Consider the following 26,564-nt stretch of genomic DNA (forward strand, 5'->3'; position numbering starts at 1 on the left):
ATACCACGCAACATGCTTTAAAAACGAACCACACAGTGGCTTTGGGGATTGAATTGCTGTTTCTGGGAGCGGTGCGTAGCGCCACCAGCTACTCTATCTCCTAAAGCGTATGAGGGAATGTTTTTATCATTCTGTTCTTGGACAAAACGACAGTATCAAGGGTTCCATACACCTGTCCTGGTCTTGCAACTGTGTTTTTTAAAAATTCGGCGATCCTTTAGTCATCGCAGTATGATCGTGATCGACGCTGACAGTGACTTCTTGAAGGCTTCATGGCTGTAACCAATTTTGTAGTGTTGCACACAACCTGCTCTCGCTTGTATGTTCAGTTCTCGCTCATGCAGATTGTCTCTTGCAGCTATGAGCATGACGCAAAGTTTGTTCGATTGCTGCCCCTTCAGGATCCTTGCGCTCTGCAGATACAAGAGGAGTATCGTTAACACGTTCACTGCGGCAGTGATTTTTAGTGCCCTAATCCCGTTCTGTCATGGCTCACTGGTGGGATACCCTTAGGTTTTCTTTGGTGCGGCGGGACCCATCAGTGAGTCTCTGGCAAAGTCAACTTATTGGAACCGGCAACAGATAGGAAAGCAACCTGGCATGCTTGTTGTTCGCGGGTTTTTGAAAATTGTGAGCTGACCAACGGCTTCATAGCGCCACTGAATAATTGTGCTGCATAGCAGGACTGTATGACGTGACCCACCGGTTACCCATGGCCACGTTGTTAGAATATATTTATATATTGTACAACGAATATAATATAGAATATATTGCTGAATATAGAATATATTTATATATTTTACAATAAATATATTCTACAATATATATTCTTACACTGGGCCCAAGACAGTGAATGTTTTAATTCCTCACATCAGCATCATCATTTTTATATATGAACGGTCTGAACATCTTAGAAAACCTGGCGCTTGTGTGAATACCAAGAGTCTTCAGTTCAAAGGAGGTTCACAAATTTCTATGCAAGCGGTGGAATAAATGTAGGTCCATGGCTGTTGGTCTTGCCGTAGGCATCTTCCGGAAATGCCTCACCATCCGCCGCTTTTGAGCTGCGGTGCATGTCGCCGTCCTGAAACAAACACAGTACTGAAACTGTAACTGGTATTTGGCAATCGGTCTGCATCACTTCGTAAAAAAAGTTATAAGCAAGATCTTGTTGGGAGACACGAGTCCTAGTAATGGCACTTCGCTTCTTTGTCTATGTATGTGCTGCGGCATTTGCGTATGTGAATCTTACTGTAACGCGATAGACAGTAATCCCGGCCGCGGCGGTTGAATTTTGATGGAGGCGATATTCTAGACGCCCATATGCTGTGTGATGTCTGTGCAGAACCCCAGGTGGTCGGAATTTCCGGAGCCCTTCACTACGGCGTCCCTTATAGCCTGAGTCCATGTAGACAAGGTAAGGTGGGGTCAGCAACGGCCGAACATTTTTTGAGACCAGAAAACTGGACCCCAACTACATGCGTGAGTTTGAGGTTCAGTGAGGTCATTCGAAGAAGCCCGACTTGTGAAGTCGAGGCTCCTGCTCCCTTTCTAAGGGGGGGTTCAAGCGCACCGCCGCGGTGCGCAGTGAAGCTTGGCGCCCGTTTATTCCCTTTCGGGAGTAACCGCTGGTGGTTTGGAAGGAGTGCTGCTATGAGCCCCCTGCTGTAAGCGTAGGTTGTCGCCGCCTTTCCTTCGCCCGGACGCACGTGAAGCACTTATCTCATGGCAACCCATCAGCTTTCACTATTTGGCTCCGCAAACAAGCGCGTACAGTGCAGCAAGCAGTGAGGAAGTTCCTTGGCAATCGAATGGGTTGAGCCAAGACGTGCTTCGTCGCGTCATGCCAGACCTCGGCGCTGACGTCACGGCAGTTGTATTGACGAGGAGATGGGAGCCCTCTGTATACGCTTCTACACGGCTACTCAAAGGAACATAAGCGGCGTTTACATGAACCTGACAAGACCGGCTTGGGTCGAGTTATCGCGTGAAAACCGGTTACTGGGTTCATGTAAACGCCGCTGAGCCGGGTCGGGGAGTCATCTCGACTCGAGCCCTCAACTCCGCCTCAAGGGGAGGGTTGACTCGCGGCCCCCTCCGTAAATTACACTTAATCCTTTCTCACGCTTGGGAAAATCATTTTCTGCAGGGGAGACCAGAAGCGGGAGCCGTGCGGTCACGCCTCGCAGGGCGCATTGCGAGAGTTGACTCACTAGTACAGAGTTCATATAAACAGTCATCGAGTTGGGTTGACCTTGCTGAACTGGATCCCCTGACTCGACCCGCTGCTGTCGGGTTCATGTAAACAAAGCTATAGAGCAATCGGCAAAGGGAACGGGGCAGCGCCTTTGGAAGACCGCCGGAGCCTTTGATCGGGGTCTTCTTGGAATCGTATACTCCTGCGCACAGCCAAACGATTTATTACTAGTTCATGAATATAACAACGAAAAATTCCTGTTGGAAGATTCGTAGAAGACCATGCATTTGATATCTCGTTTTACAGCCACAGCTAGGCCCGTTCCCCGAGTTTCTCGTTGTAGTAGTAGTAATAGTAGTAGTAGTAGTAGTAGCGGGTCCGGCGAGAGCAGAGGAATGCGTAACTGGAGGGTGAGAACCATAGAAACCATCCAAACGCTGGTTACCGCGGAAGGAGGGTATGGCGAGAGCGTAGAAATGCTGAACCGGAGGGTGGCTGCCATGGGGGACATCCATAGAGTGGCATCTTGGAAGGAAGAAGGAGAGTATGGCGAGGAGGAATGTGGCACGCTCCGTCTGCGGCGGCTGCTGCGAAAGGCGCCACCCGAGGAGACGCTCAGCGGCGGTTGCGCCGCGCGCCTCCAATGACGTACTGGATTGTAAGCTTGTTAGTAGAAGAACGAGTGTGTGCGGGAAACTAAAAAGAGTGCGCTATAATTATACATACACCGGGTGTTTCATGGAAGATGTAGGAGTCTATCGATTTTCATGATGGCGCGGTTAATCCGATTAATCTGTGGTTGATCCCCTTTCATCTGTCACCTCTGCGATTTCACGCTAGTAGTTCAAAGGGAAATAGACTTAGAATAGGGTGCCTCTCTCGGTTATTAGTGGGGGGCCAGTGCGTAGGCGCAGAACAATAACGCAGAACAGTGAAGCAAAAACCTCTAAATATTCGAAATACATTATACATATCTCCCTGTCGTCCACGACGTTATACCTCCAAGTTCCGTTTTCTAGGCGCTGAAGCCAATGCGGACCACGCTGGGAAAGCGAAGGCCGCTCCTTGCTGCTGCTGGTTCGCATTTCAGTCACTCATGAATTTGGTCTCGAAACGTTGGGCTGAAGATAAATTTTTGGTTGGTGTCAGTATTTCTCAACTTTTGTTTCAAGAATCCAACCAGGCGAACTTCTGTCGAAGATGTTCCCGTTCAAGCCACGCTGGAAGCGCGCGTTCATGAGGCTGAGATATTCGGTTGGTGGGCCCCTATTTGGTCGTACTGGAGGGGTTCCGGGCGTGTCAGCTCTCTCAAGGAATAATGTATACAAGGAAATACGACTTACGAAGTGTTAGTCCCGTCTTCTGGGCTCGGTGCTGAAGCCGATCCGGTCTAGTGCTAGAAGCGGGCGCGCAGCGCGCTCGCAGTTGTACTTGTTCGGACAAGTACGCTCGCTACAACGACGTCAGCACACATCAGTGGCAGACTAAATGCCAGCCATGTTGCCCCTGGTTTTCGCGGTGGTATAGGCAAGTCCCTTGGCATGCTTCAATTGCTGCTAAGGTCACCCGTACAGCTATAACGAGGCAACGGCTATAACGAAGAAAGAGTAGAGCTCCTCCTATTTTGTTATAACGAGGTTCATCTGTGTTACTGTCCACCGCCCTGAAATAGCTGTAAACATAATTTCACTTATATCTTCCGCTCAGCTAGCCTCTCTCTCGACTTATCTAAGCTAGGGAACAGCCACGCGACCAGCAACCAAAATGGCGAAACACAACACAAAGCGTTTGCCCTCAAGAGCGAGCGTAATTTGGCACCGCCGAAATGATTCGCCCGTAATATGCAAGAGCTGTGAGGGAATATTCGCAACGCTTCGTGCCGGCAATACTGCGGCGCTGAGTGTATATATAGAGCACGGCATATGGAGGCTTCCTCGCGACGCTTTCTGTTGTATAGCCACCGATAAATCTCGTTTATTGGTGAATTCTAGCATGTACTACAAGATAACAGCCATGCTAATGAGTGCACACAGTGGAATTCTTACCGAGCGTCCGTGAAGCATCTCCGGGGTAGTGGGCTCCAGGAAGAATGGACCGCCATCGTGAGGAACCTGAAGAACCGCGAAAACATTTAATTGGTGCATCAAGTCATGAACACAGACAGAGTCGGGATTTGACACTTTTTTCTTATTTCGGTCATTGACGATTTTGACGATAGCAGATATTCTTGAATGCGAAGTATTGTTTAGCTACCTCAACAAGATTTTGCGATGTATCCGTTTCCAGCACGCGCGCACCCCTAGCGTGTGACGATGGGAGCGCCGACGTGCGCTCGCCAAAGAAGAACAAGAGAGATTTTAATGATTACATGGGAGGTGCGCCTGGTAGTTCACCTGGCATGCTTACTCCGGGTGAGAAAAAGTAGAGCCGGAACACCCCATCGCAGACAAGGGCAGAAAAAGACGATATGGGGCCTTGCAAGCGACCGCCACCTATATGTGAGGAGTTCAACGAAAAAAAAAAAAAAACGACGTGCAGCCGCCGACCGCTGCCGATACGCAACGAACCGGACGATGCGCCTTCAACAGGTGCGTTAGGTGTCCCGGCAACGGCACGCCCGCAAAACATCACGGGAACATGAGGCGAGGCCAGAAAACATGAGTGTAGTTTTAGGCGGCGTTATGTGCAAGAACAACTGTCGGGGCCCGTGCCTACTTTGAGACGCGCTCGTGCAAGACGGATTCGGAGTGTAGAAGAGCACCACTGCAGGGTATACCCTGCAGTGGTGGTGCAGTGGTATACTATCTGCCAAGTGCGCTCCCAACAGAAGATGTTAGCACCTTCGTACTTTGCTCAACATGCAAGGTAAGCTTAGGGAAACAGAAGGTTCCAACACTGTCCCGAAGTAACGGCTTCGGATCTCCAGAAAGGCCAACCCATTTACACCGTTTAAGGACATCACCGAGCGTCTTGTCTCGCCGCGTATTCCCTTCTTGAGCGTCAGACGACTCATGCATCATGGGCAGTTCGACATAAGCCTCTTTCACATGCAAGCGAAAATGCTAGCGCGGCGGCGGAAAAACATGTTTTGAGTCGCTGCTGAGATTAGCGGTGAGGTTCCAAGAAGTTGGAAATTTTCGCTGCGACGCGCCGCTCAGTCGCTCATTCGCTTGCATGTGAACCAGCCTACAGTCGGCCAAATCATCGCCGAAAACCAGTGGTTTATTGAGTACATGAAGAAGGCCTATAATGTGATAATAAACGCAACAAACTTAGTGCCATAACACGACATGGCAGTGTCATCGACCACGTATTCACTGAGAGAGTCTATTTAAGGATCACCGAATACGTCTCCTACTTCAGACGGTTAGTATCAATGCCAGAAACCGAACATGACTACAGCATCAACATCATCAAGAGTATGAATGAAAAATAAAACCCCAAAACCAGGAATTGCACTGTTGTATTGAAAACCAGGGTGTCGAACCGGAACCGAACCTGAACCCAAAACCGGAACCGAACCCGAATTTTTGCCCGGAACTGGAACCGAACCGAACCCACACTTTTTTCGCCATCTTGGAACTGAACCCGAACCGGAACGATTCAAAGGAACCGTTCCGAACCGGTTCGGGACTCGGTTCAGCCGCCCATTTTGTGCAACACGGCATACTTTTTTTCTGTTTTTCAGACCTAATGGCATGTGCCAGCACGTAAATTTACCCACTGAAAGCTGTCGGCGCTATGGAGTGCGAAAATGGCATCCAGTTCAACAACAAAACTAAAAGAAGTCTCGTGTATAGAAAGAAAGCTAATTGGCGTTTCCGCAATGTTCTTTTGGCAATTCTGAAGTATTTTACTCCAGATTGATGTGAAATGTTGGATTTTATAGTATCCCCTTTTTACAATCTTACCTACAGCTTTACACGAATTGTTAGCACTGCTTTAACTGGTAAAGCATTGAGTGAGAATGGCTTCCCATTTTCCCTTTTCATTGTCTGGAGTACCATAAATATGTGAAGCATAGGAGCAATGACCCAATCACCTTGTGCAACATTTACTTTCTGAGGCTTTCCTTGTCTCAGACAGCAGGTAATGAATAAGACCTCTCACGATGGCTCAATGGCTGTGGTTCTCGGCTGGTAATGCCAAGGTCGCGGGTTCGATACCGGTGGCGAGGCGCATTTTGATAGCGGCGAAATGCAAAAATGCGCGTGTGCTGTGCGATGTGAGGGCACTCTGAGGAACCCCAGATGATCTACGCTAATCTGGAGTCTTTCACTACAGCATTCCTGATAGATTCCGCGGCGCTTTGTCGCGTTCCAACACATATAATACTGTTATTACAAAACAAAGAAATAAACATATGTGTTTTCTTTTTAAAGGATCAGAACATACTTCGTTGCACGCGACGGAAATAAGCAATGAAAGGCGGGCATGTAGCAGTGGTACGATACTTAGAAAAGAAAATTAGTGATTCACAAAGAGGCAATGCGGAAATGCATACGCTCGCTGGGATCTAATAAACGCCTAGAAAGGTGCTACTGAAATGAAATGTAACTGCGATGAAGTGATTTTGTGTTATGTCGATGCATTGAACTTGTTCTGCTTATATATATAAAAAACAAATGCCAATCGCTAGCGGTCAGCTTCATCACGCTGTTTTCAGACTGCTGTTTCTTGAATTCTATGACGGGTGGCTTATATCTGCCTCTCGCTGCCGCACATGAGGGAAACCAACAATAACCGAAACCAAGGGGCATGGGGGATGTACTTTTTTAAAAATAATTTGTGGTGTTCATCAATAGGGGCTTAAAGAGTAATTATTTTTAAAGATAACTGATTAAACTGAAAACAACACATGCCGCCAGTAGGATCCGAACTTTTGACCTCCTAATTTTGCGTCCGATGCTCTACCAATTGAGCTACGGCGACGATTTCTTCCTTTATTGCATGAAAATACTGCCGAAAAGGAAAATCAGAGTAAGCCCATGCCACAAAACACCAGGCTGTGTAATACGAGCCCACCATACCTCTGCACGTCCTCACCTACCTAAACATCAAAAGTCTGGGAGGCACACATATGCATCTAGATATGGAAGCCAGCAAGGCGGCCCTTCCAAGGCAACATATACTCCCCGCACGAAAGTGCACTGCTCACGGAACAAAGATTTCGATGACCGTGGTGATTCGGAGTGGCGGTCCATCATACTGCTCTTCCAGAGACTAAACAGTCACAGCTACATAAATAGATCACACGGCACAACACAGTTTTTCCCCACTGGAAAAAAAAAAAAAAAAAACGGGTACCAATATTGGTATGATTTCAATGTCCTTCTTAAGTGTTCGCCGTAAATATGTCCCAGAAGAACGTAGCCTCATTGCACAGAATAAAGCAATGGTTTTTGACGCATTGCACAGGCGGCCATTCACCGTCCATGGCACAAACATCTCCTCACCATGAAGTCATGCCTTGACAGGCAGCGTCGATGTGTGAAGTTCAAAGAACGTTTTTTTCAGCTGAAGAAATAAATGCACATTCGCCTAACACGTTTTAAAACGATGTATTTTTTGCCACAGGACATGGGCAGTGAATATACCACACCTTCTTTACATGGGACAAAATGATACCCGTGTTTCACTTTACACCTGCGCGTTTCGTTAGTCGTGCAGTTAACTTTTTTGCACAAGCTGGAAAGCTTTTCCGGCGCTGAAAATACTACGTCAACGCCTGCCCTACTTCCAATTTTTCGGAGGTTGTGCGACACCTGATGGAGATAAGGCAAAACAACAACCTTTCTTTTTTCCCTTTGCCTAACCGGTTCGCTAATGTGGCGAGGTCTCAGGTTTTTTAGATGCTTTTCTGCCACTGACACTAGTACATCGGACGGATAACCAGCCATCGTAAGGCGATCAACTTGTTTCGCAAAGCTTAGTTCAATAGTATGCTGGCAACACTTCTTTAAAACATTATTAAAAACAGAATGAATTATGGCCCTTTTTACAAGTTTCGAATGAGCTGATGCATATGGCAGGATGGGTTTTTTTGCTCGAGGCTCGTACGACCAGCACACATGGGACGGAGTGAAATGAAGGGCGAGATCTAAGAACCTGATAGAATCATTAAGTGGGGTTTCCTGTGTTAAAACCAATGGTTTAAGACACTCTGTGAACACTGAATGAATCTTTAAGAACTGCTGCTCGAAACTGAGGTTGTCATTCTGTACTAATACAAAGTAATCGTCAACAAATCTAAAAATGCTGCACACACCGAACCCTTCCACCGAACCCTTCCGAACCCTTCCACAGGCCACGTAGCCAAACATTGCAGGGACTGCAGCACAGAAGATGACAGCGACGATAAATGTAAACCGATGTACAGGCAATGCAGTGTCATAGGGAAACATCGAGACACATTAACAAGAGAAATAATAGAAGCTGCTATGATTATTAGACTGCAGGACGAGTGCATAAGCGCACCATCAGTGGCATTGTCCCAGAAAGAGATGAAGTATCTAGAATGTGAAATCTGACAAGTGCCGGATAACCGCCGTTACTGTACCCTTGCGCATGTCTACAGCTATTCTTGTATGTTTGTTTTCCCGTTCTGATCACCAGGTGGTATATAAACCCTACTGGTCTCGAATAAAACTTAGTTGACAGTCAGCGCTGTTGTGTCCCCTTCTTGTTCTGTGCCGTATTTGCGCTGTAATAATGAATGTAACTAACCAACTCGCCCAAAATGTTGTATTATAGAGAGAAGCTTCGTTTACTGATGTCTTAGGCTACTCGGCCATCTTCGAAGATTCTTTTTATTGTCGCCGCATGAAATATCAGGAACCTCCCTGAACTCGTCTTGCCTTACTTGACTGGGTCGAATTCCGTGACCTCGGCATACGGCCTCATGCCACTATCACTCCCTTACTCTGCACGCACATAAAAATTCCTGAAGGCGCACACGTCAAGAAAGGGCGATCAGTCACGAGGTTGAACTTTCGCAGCATATACGTTCTGAGTTAAAATGAACTGTTCCCTGAGCAGTTACCTCGCTGAAAGTGGCGATTGTGCGTGTTTATCAAGCATACAGCTTCTTCACACGCTAAGCAGTCTTATCAACAGGAAAAGTTCACACGGAATTCCGGTGTCCTTCATTACTGGCACAAATCTTATAGTGTAAGGCATGACCTCAATGTCCATTTTAAGAGACTGCTGAAGCGAGCTATGTCTCAAACGCACATAGCGTCACAAATAATTTCGTTGTTCAATAGCTGCTCGTTGCTTGCAGATGTAGCAATTCACTGATCACAGCACAAACGTGCCCTTGGCTCGATGGCATGTCCTAACACCTATGGTCGACGTTTGAATTCTAAGAAAGGTTTTTTGGGCCTACTGAACGTACAGCGCCCGTCGGTTTGCTTCTAAACTGTTTAGCGGGCCGTCCTAGCATGTCTAACAGTCCAAAGCATGGGAAATTTAGGGACTGACAAGCCGTTTTTGGGGTGACAGAAAGATGTCTTGGCTGTATATACCTGCAAATACAAGGCAGCCTCCGCTCATAGTGGGCGCATGCAGCGGTCCTGACGGCGCCCGCGTAAGCACTTTGCGCCGGAGAAATTCCCGATTGACACGAGCTTCAAGAGAGACCTATTACTCGCCTGACGGGGACCCCGAAGCTTCTGAAGCTGACAGGTTTTGTAGGTGAAAAATCCACCAGCTTTACTTTTTATCTATCTCATCAGATAGAGCCTAGTATAGCCGGTGTACACAATTCTGAGTTCATTTGATTTCGCGGCTCTTGCTTAAATTTAAATCTTTTTGCCGCGGACAGTAAAATATATCGCACTGAGTAAATTTTGAAGTGCTATTTTATATGCTGATATCACAAAGAAAAGTAAACAGCAAAACAAGGTTGAATAAAAAAACCTATGTTCAGTATTTTTTATAGTCTGAACCCGTTTGAACCCGTTTGAACCGGTTCGACGCCATCCGGAGCGGTTCGAACCGCAACGGAATGTCGCTCCGGAGCCGAACCCGGAACTGAACCCGAAAGACGTGAACCCGAACCTGAACCGAACCCGAAAAAATTCCGGTTCGACACCCTGATTGAAACTGACAGGCGCCGTGAGTATTATGCGGAATGCTCTCGCACTTGATAGACAACTAGCGTAGTGGTTTCTGCAACATTTTTACAGCGCAGCTCATATGTGTCCGGTCGTTGGTTGAGCCGTATCGCCGTCGCCGTCGGTGTAAACGAGCGCGAGGGGTGCAGTGGAGGAAAGGACAGCGAGCGCTCTCCCCTCGAGACCGGTTGGGCCGAGCGAGCGCAAGTACCGCCTCTCACTCATAGATAGTGCTAGAGTGGTGCGCGCCGTAAAGTCCCTCAAACTTTAGCGCGCCGTTGTTAAACGCAAAACTTGCACAATCTCGTCTTCATTAGACAGGCGCCTCGACAGACGCATGTCTAACATTGACGACACTATCAATAACACTTTTGAACAGTTCTCTACCCAAGTCCTCACGCAGCTTCAGGGTCTCACAGAGGCCATGGATAGGTTGACACGTACACAAGAAGCTCATGGTGCCCGCTTCATGCAGGTCGAAACGCGCATACAGAGAGCAACGCTTCAACCAACCTGGCTCGCAATAACACTTCCACCCGTCTCACCGTCTAGCAGTGGAACTGTCGGGGGTTCAACCGTAAACGAGGTCTCGTCCAACAGCTTCTGCAACACAGAGATCGCCTAGAAATAATTCAAGAGGCGGAGTCTTGTCCACGACAACACATGCCAACACCCACACAACATACCTGAGAGGCTCGTCTACGCAGCTCTACCCTGGACGACCAACGAACGCTCATCGGTCTCGCACTAGAGGCTGCCAGATTCCAAGGAGTCTCGACCGACCCCTAGATCTGGGCCTTCGGCCCCTTGACTGTTTCAATAAATGTTTACCAAAAATTCCCGTGTACTGTGCGATGTCAGTGCAAGTTAAAGAACCCCAGGTGGTCGAAATTTCCGGAGCCCTTCACTACGGCGTCCCTCATAGCCTGAATCGCTTTGGGCAGTTAAACCTCCATAAACCAAACCAAAGCCGTCCATCACCACTGCATGTGAGGAGATAGGGTGGCCAGGGGAGTAGAGATTTGTTTGCTGCGGGGCTGCGGCACGCGCGCACCCACGCGCTGCCTCCTCTCAGTCGCGCCACGCTCCGCTCCGTTGTCGGCCGGTGCTTGTGAAATGTGCTGCACGCGATAGCTTGTGCGCGTCGGCCACGCCTCCCACAGCGTTATGAGCCAGACTTTGGTGCAGCAGCTTGAACATATCTCCATCCATTTCTTCGACCTCAAAGCCACATTCACGACAATCAAAGACTGGGATACGAGCGTTACTTGAAGAAAGAGTGTCCGTGGAAAATAATGAGTGCTTTGTAACTGTGCATACATACACGTATCTCTCAAATTCTTCACCTTAATGTATAAAGCACCTAGAGAGCTGCACTCAAATTTCGCATTATGGAGTATTGTAATCGTCCTTGAAATTTTTCGGTATGTGTTCACGTGGATGTTAAAATATGCTTTTATGTCTCAGCTCGTACCTCTTGTGTGCAATAGCGTTTGTCGCCGGGCAGTTTAGTTTTGTACAGTTGCCCATTCTTTTAAAGCCTGGATAGTGCAAGGGGTTATTTAGACCTTACGGACTGGCTGCCGCAATACACCGTGCAGTAATTTTTATGGTAAACGCAAGCTGACTTTTCATACTGCGCGACAGCGTAAGGGCCCCTATCTGCAGAAAAGCCGGCGTCGTTGTTTAAGTCATACTTGAAGGGGCATATTTGGAAAATGACTAAAACATTGCAAAACTGGTGATTAGAAGCTCACACGTCATTGGGACATGCAAGGTTATAAAGCAAATGAACTGAAAAGAAAATTGGAGTGTTCTGGAATCGAACTGCTGACCCTGGAGTTGTGAATCAGACGCGCTACCGCTATGCCACACAGACACTTTTTTGTTTATTGCATGGCAATCGAATCCGCTTAGCTACCAAATGCTTTATGTGCACGCATACTATTCTGCGATGCAGACATGCACATAAAGCCCCGCTTTAATCACGCTGTACGAACATGCCTGCGTGGCCTATTCTCGAGTACGTAGACATGAGAATAGGCCACACAGGCACGTTCGTACAGCTTGGTTAAAGCGGGGCTTTACGTGTGCCGTGTTACAAAGTTTACAGTCCACTGCCCCATTTAAATGAACGGCGCAGTGGGTTGTAAACATTTGCAACAGATATGTATGTCGTGTGGTATTTCACATAATGATTATGACTATGAAAGAGGATACAGTGTCCGTATCTGCGTGGGCTTAAGTGTCCCCCCCCCCCCCCCTCTTGGTTTTTATCATATAATGGGTTATCAGGGAAGAAAAGGCGCAAAAACTGTCTCACTTTTGGTGGCCACATGAGTCTCACCATGAGACAAAGGATAGAGGAGAGAGTGAAATAAGAGGAAAACGGGCACTGCAGTGGAGGCCTACGGCGACCGTAGGGGTGGCTGTCCCCTTTCTCTGCTACGCTACAACAGAAAACATTGCTGACTATTTGCGGTTCTTTAAAGGGCAGCTTCGGGATTTAAAAAATTGAATTGACAATCAAGCCACTTTCCTTACAGTGCGCTCTATCCGGCAGAAAAAATACGTTTTTTTTTAAATACTCAGTAGAACTACTTTAAAACAGCAAAACCAGGAAAGTGAAACCAAAACCTGTTTTAGACGAGACTGATGTCATGACAGACAAAACCATGACATCGCAGATACCGTCACAAAACCTGTCGTGTCCGGGTTGGTTGGCTAAAGTGGTGGCCATGACAGCTTGGATCATGATTTGTCTGATATGACCACAAAACAAGCTCAAAATTTTGTCCTTTCGCAAACTCAGAGCGAATAGCGACGAGCGTGCGAACTGTAACTGTGTCGTTAAACACAAAGCAGCTACCATCTTGCCTTTGCTCGTTAGCACTGCCTGGTTGCCACAATTCATCGTTACGTCTTATATCGTGGGCCGCCAGTGGACAATGGCTTCATATCGTGCAGCGATAGGAGTCCCCAGGCAAGTGCACACATAATTTTCGCCTAGACGACTCGACTCATTTGGGCTTCGTGGCTTGCGTTTATAGTCTAGATAGGGATAACTGCGACTGAATAATTATTCGATTAACTGGAAGGTTAACTGATCAATGTCACATTGTTGTAATAATAACATATATTTTTTGGGTACAGGTTAACCTACGCGTTATTGGTACATGACGTTTTTGAAACCTGTTGCTTAATTGTCGGGTGCAGCCTAAACTGGCTTTCGGTTGCCTTTGAGCGATGCCACAAAAACAAAAGTGGGGGGATAAGGAAAGGAAAAAAAGAGGTAGGGAACTTACGTCTATCTTCACTGATGGCGCCTTGGCGTTCCGGCTGGCATTCCTTCTCGAGAACCAAGTGCAGCCGACCCTAATTAGCAGGCGCTCATCAACCGGCTTGGACCATCGAGCTGGATATTTAGTAACACGCAAGAACAGTGATCACAAATTTAGTGCTCGGCAAACAACGGAGAACATAAAAATGCAGATGCGATGGACGCTTCTGAGGATTTTTGTTTTTCTCGTTAGGTAACTGCCACTGCAAGATAATCCGCCTCCTTTTTAAATGGTACACAACAAACAAGAGCTTCTTTGATTTCAACTGAGTGTTTAAGACCTAGAGAGCTAGACACCTGTACGCAACACATTCATAGTGCTTGCTTAGCGCTTTGCGCAAAGTTACGTGCTCAAAGAACAGTAAGGGTGTGACTTCAAGTACACATTGCAGTTCAACGATGCGAAGTACAATTTGCTGCTGAAGTTGAGTGCGTAAGACGCGGAGAAACAATTTCTTTGCAAGCCGATGCTTGCTGAGTTTGTACGTGGCACCAACGCAGTGTGTACATCTATCTGCTCCATGACGCTCGAGAGTCGAGTCGCAAAGAGGTCTGTTTTATTCACGGCTCCAGCGCTCCGCAGACTTTTGCAGCCTAATGTACGATCTTCGAACAGACATTCGAAGTCTGTCAACGCTATAGCTTTGTGGGCACTTACCATATCGACCCGAATCTCAACTGATGCCTTTTACAAAAAAATCCCAGACTCCAAACTCTCATGTCGGCTTAAATGCGAGTAAGCGCTGCGCCATCTTTCAATGCGGCACTGACGCGATACATAGCGTGCTTTGTTCTGTGATGCTGTGTATTTCCGGCTGCTCTGATGAGTTCAAGCTTAATCGCCTTAGCTGCAGACAATTAGTCGAATAGTCAAGCGCAGCGAGAGTGAGTGTGGTGAGCACATGCGCTTCACAGTTACCATTGCAATCTTGTAATCACGCAATCAGAGTGCGGTATCATTCAGCACACCCAGTGCTACCGGCTAGCATCACTCGTCCTATATCGTCTCTTACCCTGCCAGCTCTGTTTCCATTCCATCATCACCACAATGAGTTCCAGCCTCCCACTCTATATGATGGGCATGTACCCAGCAAGCCCAGCTTTGCCACCGTCGTCACCCTCATAGGTTCTCGCGGCCTCTAGCACGTCTGCCGTGCGCCCACCAAGCTATCCAGTACCGCCGCCATGAGTTTAGCCACCACCACCGCATCCAACGCCTCCTTAACGAAACCAGTATTATTTCCATTACCACTAACATGCTTCCAATGCATCCATTGTCGTCTCCACTACTTTCGTCGGGATTTCCAGCAAAAACCATGTTTGAATGTTCAACAAGGTATGATATAAAAAAAATGACTACGTCGTTGAAGACATTAGGTCACTTGTTCAGCTTTACTTCAAATATAATGGCATGTTCAGTGCCGCGAAGAGCCCATCATCTTGCAATGGAAGCCGCAATAGGGGAGTTGGATGGAACCGAAGGCATCGTTCTATTGGACGAGGAACGTGACAGAGGAATATATAAGTTTTCTAATTACTGCGAATGCACGTTAAACCAGTCGCATGACAATGTTTCCGCTCTTTGTTGGCCTCATAATTATACAGTTTCGGTTTACAGTCAGAGACCGGCTTAGATTCGAGTAAGCATGATAGCTGAAAGGGTGTAGTCCAGTGCTAGCTTCTAAAGAAGGTTCCTTGCGCACCTGTAAGGAGGCTCACCAAAGAGCCCAGGAGAAGGACGATGAGTGTTCCGAGGAAGCTGTACCACAGGTAGGACAGCCTGTAGACGTACTCGATCTGGGAACTGCGAGCGAGAAAGAACAAAGCAAGGCCTGCTGCCAACCACTAGTGTCGGTGTTCTGTCAGCACCCTATACTTGCATCTATGCTTTTACAGTGGCGTAGTTATCAGCAACTCTTGGAGGAATAAGGCAGTAATTACTCATTGATGTCCACCCGAGCACAGCCTTACGGCTACAAAGGAATTTGACCAACTCTTGGAGGAGTGTCTATTTGCACAATGCATTTATTCAGTTTTAGTCGTCGAAAACATGGGGACCAGAGCGATTTTCCCATAGACATATTTATGCTTGGGAGAATGCGGTCTCCCTTTCCTACTACTGGGTGCGCCATGTAAGCCCGACCAAATCTTTAACTGGCTCGGGTGTTGCATCGCTAGATGCACCTTGTAAAAAAAAGAAAGGACCTCTCGGCTGATTCACTGGCTGATTCATAGTGTAAGTTGACGCGAAAGGTGGCAACTAGCGGTTCTTTTTTGGTTATATAACGTTTGAATGGAGTACTTGCCTGATTGGATCAAAATTCTTAGAAACTGTCGTCTGCAGCTACGAAGAGTCACAACAAGCGGGATACGTAGCAGTGGTTCTGGTGGCGTAATCGCGCTTACTCTGGCTAAAGGACTTGTCTACCTCGGAAGGAGTGATACTTTACCCAGGGGACGAAGCGAGATACGGGGCAGAAACATTGCTGCGTATGCCGCTTGTTTTGGCCCTGCGTTGCTGCAGGCGATGCGGCTTTCTAATAATTTTGCCCCCGTCAGGCAAGTACTACCCTCAAACAGTATATGAAAAAAAAAGGGACCCACAAATGCTACCTCACGCGTCAATTTACAACATGAATCTTCCAGCGGTTAGCCGAGAGAAACATTTTACAAGGTGTATTTAGCAGTACAATACTCTAACCAGTTAAAGATTTGGCCCGTTATATACCTGTGCGCAATGCAAACAAGTAAATATGCGTACACTCTCGCTCCCACACGCACACTATTTGCAATCAATTTTGTCCTTGAATGCAAGTACAAAAGGCCCATGAGCGCGCTAGATCTGTTCGGATGAAGCCAGAGAAATTACACAGTTTCGTAACATGCCGAGTTGCTGCTTACTTGCGCGCGTCAGTGTCGACAGAGGGCAGCGCCGGCTGCTCGAGCCCCGTCGCATTCAGGTACAACTCGACGCATCCGTCGACGGAGACTTGCGGTCTCCAGTGTAGTGGTCTCCGAATATAGGCGCCTACGGTGATCCAGGATAGGGTCACTACGCCGGCCACCAGGCCTACGATGGCCCCCTGTCGAGAAGAAAGAGGGTGCCATGCTGGCGTAAGTGAACAGATGTCAGTCGCTAAGTTTTGTAATACTGTAGCGGCCAGGACAGTACTGCCATGCATGTGAGATTTCGCTGACTGATCATCCATGGGACTAGGACACCTAAAGCCTAATTCAGTGGAGCCTTCAAAGTATGTAAGAGCTGCCGTGTTTTTTAAAAGCTCAAAGCACCCAATTTCATCATTCAAAACGATTGAACGTTAACCTTTCTCTTTACTTTGCACGAGAATAAAGCGTCGTCATTTATAGGAGTGGAGCTACTGCAGCTTATGGTACAAACATAACCACAAGTCAAAGAAGCTTAGATAACAGTTGCAAGGCACCTTAAGCGTGTGACTTAATTGCTTCAGGTGATTCTGGCTGTCTTCCGTTTTAGCGATGATTGGCTGAACATACTGCTCGGTTTCTTTAAGGTCGGCAAGGTAGGTAACGGTTAAGACGGTTCAGTCTGTGAGGTTACCTTCGTCATGTTAGGGTGAGTTGCTCACCTTACCACGGTTTTCTCCGTCCCTAAGTGCGCGACAAATGTACTACCAGCGTTGTTAGAGCTGGTGCTCACAATTGAGTTGGCGAAGGGGACGAACATGCCCAGGCTGTAGACGCCGACAAGGGGGCCTCCCACGATGCCGAGTATGGACAGCGCCGACTGCGAAATAAAGGATGAGGCTACCTGAAACTAGAGTTCCTGTATAGCATATACAGTAACTCTACCTGAAACAGGCAAGCTCTTTGCAAGTTGTCGTGTGAATGTAGTATCAGAAAAAGATTCTTGAAACACGTAAGACATAACTTATGCTTGACGTGCGCACACTGACACTGAAACGACGCAGTTTATGAGGCGTAACCTTTGTCAAAAGTACAGGACCAAAAGGGATTCTTTCTAAGCTTCACAGTGGAACTTTTTGCAGCGTCCGTGGAAGTCCTATCATTCGGAGAAGTGAGAAAGGGAGTCCCTTTTACCTTCAGTAGATATGAAACGCTGGCGATACATAAAGAGCCGCACAGCCCAGGAGCAAACCCATGCATGGGCTCAATACTTTTGACAAAAGTCTGCACTTTCTGATCTTATGTAAGAGAGAGCACTGGGGTCTCGTCAGGCATATTTGTTAAACAAAACTTGAGTTGCATCACACGGGGCCGTTTGAGTGAATTAAAAGGCTCACGATGCAGTTATTCTTTGGGAGTACACACAATAAGTTGCGTTAGTTGTGGCATTTTTATGCGGTTTCAGGGATTATGTGCGCAGCGAGTCTTGCTAAATGTGGTCAAATATGAACTCTAAACACTGTCATAGCACTTTTTAAGGTTCATCTAAGTTTTCTCTTTTACTACCTCCTACTTTCCTCATCACTCGGGTTAGTATATATACACTGCGGTCCCTGGTCTTCGGCTACTATCATGCCACGTATTTGTTTATTTAGATCGTTGGTGCAACTTCCAGGGCCACCTCTATGCGGCAAAGAGAATGCTGAATTGCGAAACATGGTTTGATAATGTACCTGTAGCACGTCACCCATTTGCTGCGCCACGTACACCATCGCCACGACGATGACGCCGAACAGGACCGCTGCGTGCACGACGAAGAATAAGCAAGGACAAAGGAGTCAAGTACAGTCTACCAGTAACACACAGGGGTCACGCACGCACGCACGCACGCACGCACGCACGCACGCACACACGCACGCACGCACGCACGCACGCACGCACGCACACACACACACACACACACACGCACACGCACACGCACACGCGCACGCGCACGCGCGCACGCACGCACGCACGCACGCACGCGCACACGCACACACGCACGCACACACACAGGCACGCACGCGCACGCTTGCAGGACGGTTGAGAGTGTGTGATGTGAATGTTTGCGGATTAGCTTTGGTGTGGCAGCAAATATTTTTTTCACAGACATGTTTCATTTTTCTTTTTTTTCCTCGCTGAGTCAGACAGTCGGAGGTGACTTGCCCTGGACTGCAGTTATACTCTGAAAATAACTTCTTTAGAAAAATCCCTTACAGCAATGACAGGTTACCTGCACATCGGTTTAGACAGGTTGGCTAGAGCGCACTAATTTGAACCACCGTGTGTACACGGTAACACAGACACTTGTACAGGCTGTACAGGCTTAATAGTTCGAAACTGGGTTTGGCCCGGAAAGAGCGCAGCATGGCTTGCGGATTCTCCTCCAAGTGCGCGCAGGGGTAGGAAACTGGTTAGTTTCGACAGCAACTACTTCAATCCACCTGTTGGCTGAAGAAGAACTGATGTTTTTAAAAAAAATCCTGCAGATGCTCGACAACGATACGACTCTCCAGTCGTCTTTCTTCCAGCCGCTATGGGGTGAACTGGTGCTGACGTCTTGATTAGCAGGACAATGGTGTATATAGGGAGTTTTCTACCCTTGGCATCCACCCCTAAGAAAGCCGGGTGCTGCTGATTCGGGGGACGCTTGTACCCATCCTTGTCCGGCGATGGGTTCGAGTCGCAGTTGAAGCGGGCGCCCAAGCCACAAGGCCACCCATCGCCCTCCACCTTCTCTCCCTTTTCTCTATACTACTTTCCCTTTCCCTAAATTGTTCTAAAAAGTGGAGAGGTGCGATTTTCCTCTCTGCACTTTACCAGCTGCCAACCGATGCAAGTAGAACGTGACAGGTGGCACTGCGGACGCCGACGTTGGCGCGAAACTGAGGAACGAACTTATAAGAGCTAACGTCCCAAAAAACTGGCCTCTCCGCGATAGCATCCGTGCTCATGCTGTGTACTTGACCTGTCGCGGTACCATTAGGCAATCTGGTCCTTATTTCCCAGTGCTAGCTGCATTGGCCAAGTCCTCCGGTTTCGCGTCATCGTCGGTATGGCCCATTCCCCCAGCGTAATACAAAAAGATGGACCTCCACCCTCCCTGGCTTCCACCATCTGGCAAAGAAAAAAAACTTGCGCCATAGAGTAAACGTAAAGCTTGTCACTGTAAACTCTCACAAAAATTGCCCCAGTGCAGGCGTTGTATTTTTTGGCGAGATAAAGTCTCGAGATATCTCACACACTTGCTAGCATTTCATGCGCGAAAGGAAAGCAACTCATACGCTACAAAGACTGGTCAGCCCGTTTCAAGCTCAGGGGTTATTGAAAGACTTTTTTTTTTTTCAGGTGGTGAAAAGAGCAGGCGTGGTGACTGCTTGCCATGTTTCGGCTTTCGCAGCGCTCGCGGCATGACCAGCATTATTTGAAGCACAGAAGCAACCACGCAACGCCACCGTCTCCCTGAAAAACACACACGTAAGAGTAAAAAAAAAAGCTGGTACACGTAAGCTAGATTATCAAACGAAGGAATTAGTTTCCATTAAGCGTTAGTCTGATTTGTCTTCCCAACATTCGAGTTAGATTCATGTATACTAATGTGTAATCAGGTGGCAGTTGTCGCAGCATTTCTCGTTCTCTAAACTCCTCGCTTGAAAGACGTACGCATACTGCAAACTTACTGAGGACTTTGAGAATGATTCCTGCGGCCCTGTCCCCCAGGTCCGGCTTGATGTACGTTTTTATGATGTCTTGCAGCGTTGTCGTTGCAAGGGAGCTCAGACTTGCAGATACGCCGCTGGAAGAAAAAGAACGAAACGCAAACGCCGCATTAGTTTGTATAGTTGTCCGTCTCTAAGCGGCGCTAGAGAACACAGGTAAATCAGTGGTACGCTTACGCAATCGAACCTCGATAATTTGATTTTGAAGGGGACCGAAAACTTGCTTGAAGGATGCAAAGTTCGAATTATGGGGTGCCCGATCGGACCTTTTATCATGTGGTAACAGCAGGACGGAAGCATCAGTTCGAATCAACGGGAAGTTCGGATCAAGCGAGATCAAATAATCAAAATTGCACTGCATAAAGCTGTTCAACGCTAAACATAGCTATAATAATGCAGTTTTGTTGCTTTTATTTACATTATATTCTGCAGAACTTGACGAAACGAACGGTTAACCGTTACGCTGCCGCCTATAACATCACCGGCTAGATCAGTGGGCAGCACTTTTGCAGCTTTTATGATCTTTAGCACGGCGTCCGGCAAGGACTTTTCGCTGCAGCTTTCTCATTCGACAGCACTCAAGGAAATAACAATAGTTATGTTGACAACCTTGTGTGCGCGAAACCGTGGACACAGCGTTACCTCTGTGCGGGGGACAAAAGCATTTGGCATCGTAGGCAAAAAAGAAAGCTTAGATTCGGCGCTCAAAGAGTGGCGACACAGTTCATCACTAGGGAGGCTAAAAGGCAACCAGAAGGCACTGGCGTCTATCCTGGACAAAAGCTTCGCATGTAAATAGTAGGCAAGAAGAGAAAACTAGTGCAGACCTCAGGCCGCCGCTGAAGATCCCCGACACGATGAGTCCAGGTACGCCAGGGTAACCGCCCAGTATGTCCATCACGAAAAATGGATTCATCTGCGTGCGTTGATTGGCAGAATTATCGACTGACTACTTCATTTTACCACCTGTGTGCACGTGAACTGTTAGCTTAGTGAAGATTACTCGGATTTTTCTTTTCTGCACGATGCTGCTGCGCTTAATGGGACCTGCAACAAATAATATATTGTCAGAGTTCATAAAATAATGCGTAAATTACGCATTTCTGTGCCAGCAGAAAGAGTTCCCTGCAGTATCCTGTACGTTTGAGGCTGACGAATGTATTCAAATGGAACTGCAACGGCTGTGCGGCCACCACCGGCGCGTTGCAAGTAATCCTGAGTGCGAATGTACCCAAGCAAGAAAGCTGAACACACATGCGAAGTGCCCGCGTGGCAATCACGAATTCTTAGAAATGGGACACTTCAAGTTAGGTTTACCAAAATCATTTTTTGTCCATATTTTCGGGCAATTTTCATCATTCAGGCATATAGAGTTCTAGTAATACGGTTAGCATAGTTAAAAAAAAAAACATTCGTTACCATCGCAGCAGGCAATAATGAGAGGTGAAAAGCGTTAAAATAGCGAAAAAAGCTGGCAAAATTAAATTTCTTAATAATCTTTTTGTCTCCTGTGGTTAGAATGGAGACAGAAGCTTTTTTTATTTTTTATTTTTGGGCAACGAGAGGCGCTTCGCTCAGCAAAGTGGTTGTCGATGCTCTCCCTGTGTTCTTCATTTACAGCGTTTCAACATTGCTTTGGCTCCTTAGGATATAATTCGTGGATATTGAAATGAACGGTGTTTGAGTCCGCAATGCGTATGCAATTAAGAGCATGCCGAATACTCAGTTTCAAACTTCACGCGTACAGATGAGTTACCTGGTCTGCCGCTGTGATCTCTTTCACGCTGATGGGATCACAGTCGCTGTACCGAGCGAATATCACCAGCCCCACGTAGCACAGCACCGTCTGGAGCACAACCACGCCCGCCAGGTTCACCCACATGGCCCTGAGGACGAACATCGCGACGGTGTGAAAAGAAAGATGAGGCAAGAAATTTGCGTGAGAATAATGGCTAATTTTAATTACTCTGCGTGAAAGCTTGTTAAAATCTCGTTATTCTATTAGCGCCACAGTTCACAGACTCAACAAAGTCAAGACTACAAGAACCTAGGTTATTGAATGGCACGGCAGCTGCCATTTTGCAATGATTCGTCAAAGCAGTTTCGATAGAACGTCAATGGGCATTTTTCTTCGAAATGAACTTCTTGTGCCGAGGCAGGTCAATGAAACGACAGCTCACCGCTGTCCGTCTCGTGTACGCGAATGTGAGATGCATGGAAGCACGGCTCACTTCCGCACCGCGGCCACGCTGGGCATGCTGAGGTAGCGCTGGACCCAGCCCTGGTTCACGGCGTACATGGTGAGCCACAGAAACGTGCCCCCGACCACCAGGGACCACACTGAGTGACGGATCGCCGGGTCAGGGCGAAAGCTGCGCAGGGGGAGGGTGCGAATCCATCATGAAATGGCAGTCAAGCACAAAAACACTTAAGCGTGCACTAATCCACGTCCTTGCTTCTTATTTGTAGTTTTGTTTTTAATTTTCTTGCCGACAGTCTTACTCTTTTTTTTGCAGGGCAATGTTTTACAGCGAGAGCTCTATACTGCATATTCGGCGAAATCTCGGCGTCGTCGACCTCAGCATCGTCCGCGTCCGCCCACCCCAAACCACATGACTACCCCAACACCCCACGGCTGGTTGCTGCACCCAGCTTCTCCAACACTGTCCACAACAGGAAATTACTGTAGCTTATCCGTGGCGCCAATTTGAGTGAAGTTACGTGAATGCAGTAGACACACTACGCCCTTACAACGGGTACTAAGCACTCATATTGGCGTCAGTATTTCGCGCCATCCTAGCTGTCGCTTCAGTTCACGTTGCCACAGTGGTAAACGCCCGGTGAATTTTTTCAGTACAAAATATATTTTCAGCTGATACTAGCGTCTGAAACATGGAGCTTGTTGTGTTGTTGTTATAACTTTACTGGTCTGAAAGACGCCGTTGTCGGGAAAGTTTTTGTGGAAACACTTGGTGAAGCCTGATCACTTTTTCACTTCAGTCAATAGTTTTTTTTTTCGAAAACCGGTCGCGTTGCCAAGCCCCGCACATTTTTAATCTAAGCGCGGCCACGCATGGTGATAGACTCAACCATAGAGCTCCTTTCATACAACGGGCATGTAACGCGAACCATTTGTTACGTCTAGAACATGTATGGTGAAAATCGCAGCGTGCAGCCATCACCCAGCTTGCAAGCGTGGACTTACTCGAACACCTGCAGCCGTTCAGTGTCAAGGTTCTTTTCGAAGACGTTGTGCCAACCGCCCACGTCTACGGTTCCCTTCACTGCGAGCAGTATGATGGACGCATACTTTATGAAGCTCATAAACACGTCGGCCATGACGATCGCCTTGATTCCACCCTGCGGAAGTTGGTCGTTGGAGAGCGATTGGTGCGACTCGCAAAACTGATCCGTGATTTTAAATCAAGGAACACCACTAATATGCACGGTCGAGGACAAGATCTGGGAAATTCAAACTAACTAGTAAGTCGAATGGGCACTTTATGTACGAGTAATCTGAACAGCATTCTAAAGTTTTCTAGGTCACTCTCGTCAACTGATTGAGCGTAAATATAATCTCAATGACAGTTCATAAGTTCAGCACAACTACGAGATTCTGTACTACCTTCTATACTTAGTTCCACGCAGCATATTACGCGGCTTTCTTTCCTTACGTTCTTGGATTTCATCATAACTAGCGATATTCATTAACGTGATTAATCTTGATATACTTTAGATTTATAAAAATCTTAATTCCGACATATGCACCAAGGATGTCCAAATACATTGTAATCAGCAATCGCACGCTATACTTGTATCAAGAATATATATTTGATTGTTGTGTGCGCTGGTTACCCATGTCAAAATATTCGCTTGCATCTAAGCTCAAGTAGTGGAAATTATCTCAGTGTTATGACATGGAGAATCATTCGTACTAGGATTGGGCTTGTTACCGGGTGCCCTCATAAAAGTAACAAATACCATCGTTTCCTTTTGCATATGCAGGACAGGGAAATCATCAAAGTAAAGACCGCAAACATTTTCTTAATTGTAAAAGGACCAGCATCTTACTATTGTTGTGTAGAAGGTGCAGACGACGCCAATGGATATCACCGAAAGCCAAAGGTTCACACCAGTCACTGTAATTGTAAAGCGATGATATCAGCGTTGACTACCACAAAGTTGTCAAAAAAGAATACTTCCGGAACGAGATTTATACCTTGCTGCAAGGCAAGTGCAGGCCCATAAAGCACTATTGACATGTACACAATCTGCAAAAAGAAAAAATGTTCTCAGGAACTAAGTTTGCTATTAGGTCAACGTAAATTATGATCCCTATAATGTGTTTTTGTTGAACATTCAATGTAGGTACCGTCTTTGTCAAAAGTAACCAGGCTGCATGTTTTGCTTCTAGCTTCTATAGTGGAGCCCTTGTGGCTTTCCTATAGATCGAAAGGTGTTGGAAGGTAAGAAGACCCCCAGTCCTTACCTTTAACGACCATTTCAGCTTCAGGGAAGCAGTAAGGGCTCCACTGTACGAGCTAGAAGCAAACCATGCAGCCTGGTTACTTTTGACAAAGACTGTGCCTTGATCTAAGCACATTTTTTTTTTTGTCGTAAGCGGCCAACTATTTGCTCAAGTTTTACAGCTTGAGAAGCTGTACAGCTCCAACGTTGCAAAAACGGTTTCGTGGCAATGTTTCCCAAGTATCTAGTGTGTTAACGTACTTCGCGCAGCGCTACATAACGAAACTATGGTCAGGTTCATCAACCTTATCTGTATTAGTGAATCTGCATGGCCAGACAAACGTGCATTACACAAAATTTAACTTAGTTTATCACCGAGAATCCGGCTACAGCTATGAGAGGACTCTTGTGCTGCGCAAACCTTCACAAATCTGCTGAACCAGCACGATTACATTTGCAGTGGTTTCGCGAAATATGCTGTCTCCACTTCTCAATAAAAGGTTAAAAAGGACATCTAGAAACCCCGGGATGCTAAAACCAAGCGCGTGAACGAACAAACTATAGTCATAAATATTGCCCACTAAACTCGGCGAATTTGTGGATATGCCGTTCTAAAATATAATTAAGGTCGTGTGGTCGTATCTGTCTTGCTTACGTTTTTGGAGTTTCTTTTTCATACGTCTCCTCTTAACGATAGAATCCTTTTTACCTTGTGTACCCAGGAAAACAAATAAAAATTTGCTTTCCATTTCGGTATTCACGATCCGATATTTCCGGGTAAAAAACTAAACACCGGCCAGGTGCTGTTTGCGAATTCGAATAACAAAATTAAAAAATTTAGGAAAGATTTGAATCTAATGCTTTAGCCGCTGAGTATGGTTTAAATATAACTGTGATTGTTTGGAAATGCAGAACCCTAGCTCTACACTACAGCAAAGTTTTATTCAGCGTTACAAGCAAAACGTAAAAAAAGCCTTACCATCTGCAAAGCTGATGACACCGAGCAAATGGAACGAAGCGTCCGATTGAATCTAAGCTCGAGATACTGGAACATGAAAAAAAAAATGAAACAGAAATGCTTTGTTGAGAAATTTCCCTTAATATTTTTATTAACACCGTACTGTTCATCTCATCGTGATGCAAGCTAACCACACATGTTGGCTTGCAGATAGAGACAAGCCCTTTTGTTGAAACGTTGGCTAGCGGACTGAAGTTCTCCACTCAACCCTTGTTCAATACGCTTTGTATTGTGAAGCTTCCTATTTTTCTGCCCTCTCTCTACCGTAGACATGTACAACAAAACACTCACAACATACTCTTTTTCCTCCATCTATTCAATAAAGAAAATTTAAACCCTATTGACTAGTACATGACCAGTACATCACCGATTTGTAAAGAAAAAAAATGATTCATGGCAACGCAGGGATGACTTACCTGGAAAGCGCTGGCGACGTCAAGGGTATGAAACATCGGCATGTAGATGTAGTTTGTCAGAAGCACAGTGAAAAGCAGTCCCAACTGAATCATTACAAACTGCGCTCCGTAGAAGTACATCTCGGCCGGAATGCCCAGCATGGCCACGGGCGATATGGACGTGCTTATCAGCGACATGGCGACCGGAACCACTCCCATTGACTTGGGCACCAGCGGCTTCTTGGCAGCAGCGAACGCATAGTAAATCCCAATCCCCGACGAGGCTATCAACATGGCGAAGAAGATGCTGTAGTCCCAAGCGCCGAAGTGTCCTTCGGTATTCATGACTTAGCACTCGATGGCGTGTGGCGGTATACGTATATAAA

The 26,564-nt window shown here is 46.8% G+C and overlaps 1 protein-coding gene across 1 annotated transcript; it reads right to left on the reverse strand.

Moving 5' to 3' along the window:
- Positions 1-973: 973 nt before the first annotated feature.
- Positions 974-26,564, reverse strand: LOC149341855 (sodium-coupled monocarboxylate transporter 1-like). Its single transcript, XM_089546704.1, has 16 exons — positions 26,200-26,564; positions 25,745-25,810; positions 24,518-24,569; positions 24,370-24,437; positions 23,504-23,658; positions 22,530-22,670; positions 22,055-22,184; positions 21,126-21,214; positions 20,260-20,375; positions 18,274-18,341; positions 17,334-17,420; positions 16,556-16,737; positions 15,358-15,458; positions 13,620-13,729; positions 4,243-4,308; positions 974-1,084 (listed from the first exon to the last, which is right to left on the reverse strand). Exons 1-16 carry the CDS (start codon positions 26,521-26,523, stop codon positions 974-976), a joined length of 1,866 nt encoding a protein of 621 aa, XP_089402830.1. The 5' UTR covers positions 26,524-26,564.

The sequence above is a fragment of the Amblyomma mixtum genome, chromosome 5 (genome assembly GCF_055824585.1).
Source record: "Amblyomma mixtum isolate Tamu chromosome 5, ASM5582458v1, whole genome shotgun sequence".
In the NCBI taxonomy this organism is placed as follows: Eukaryota; Metazoa; Arthropoda; class Arachnida; order Ixodida; family Ixodidae; genus Amblyomma; species Amblyomma mixtum.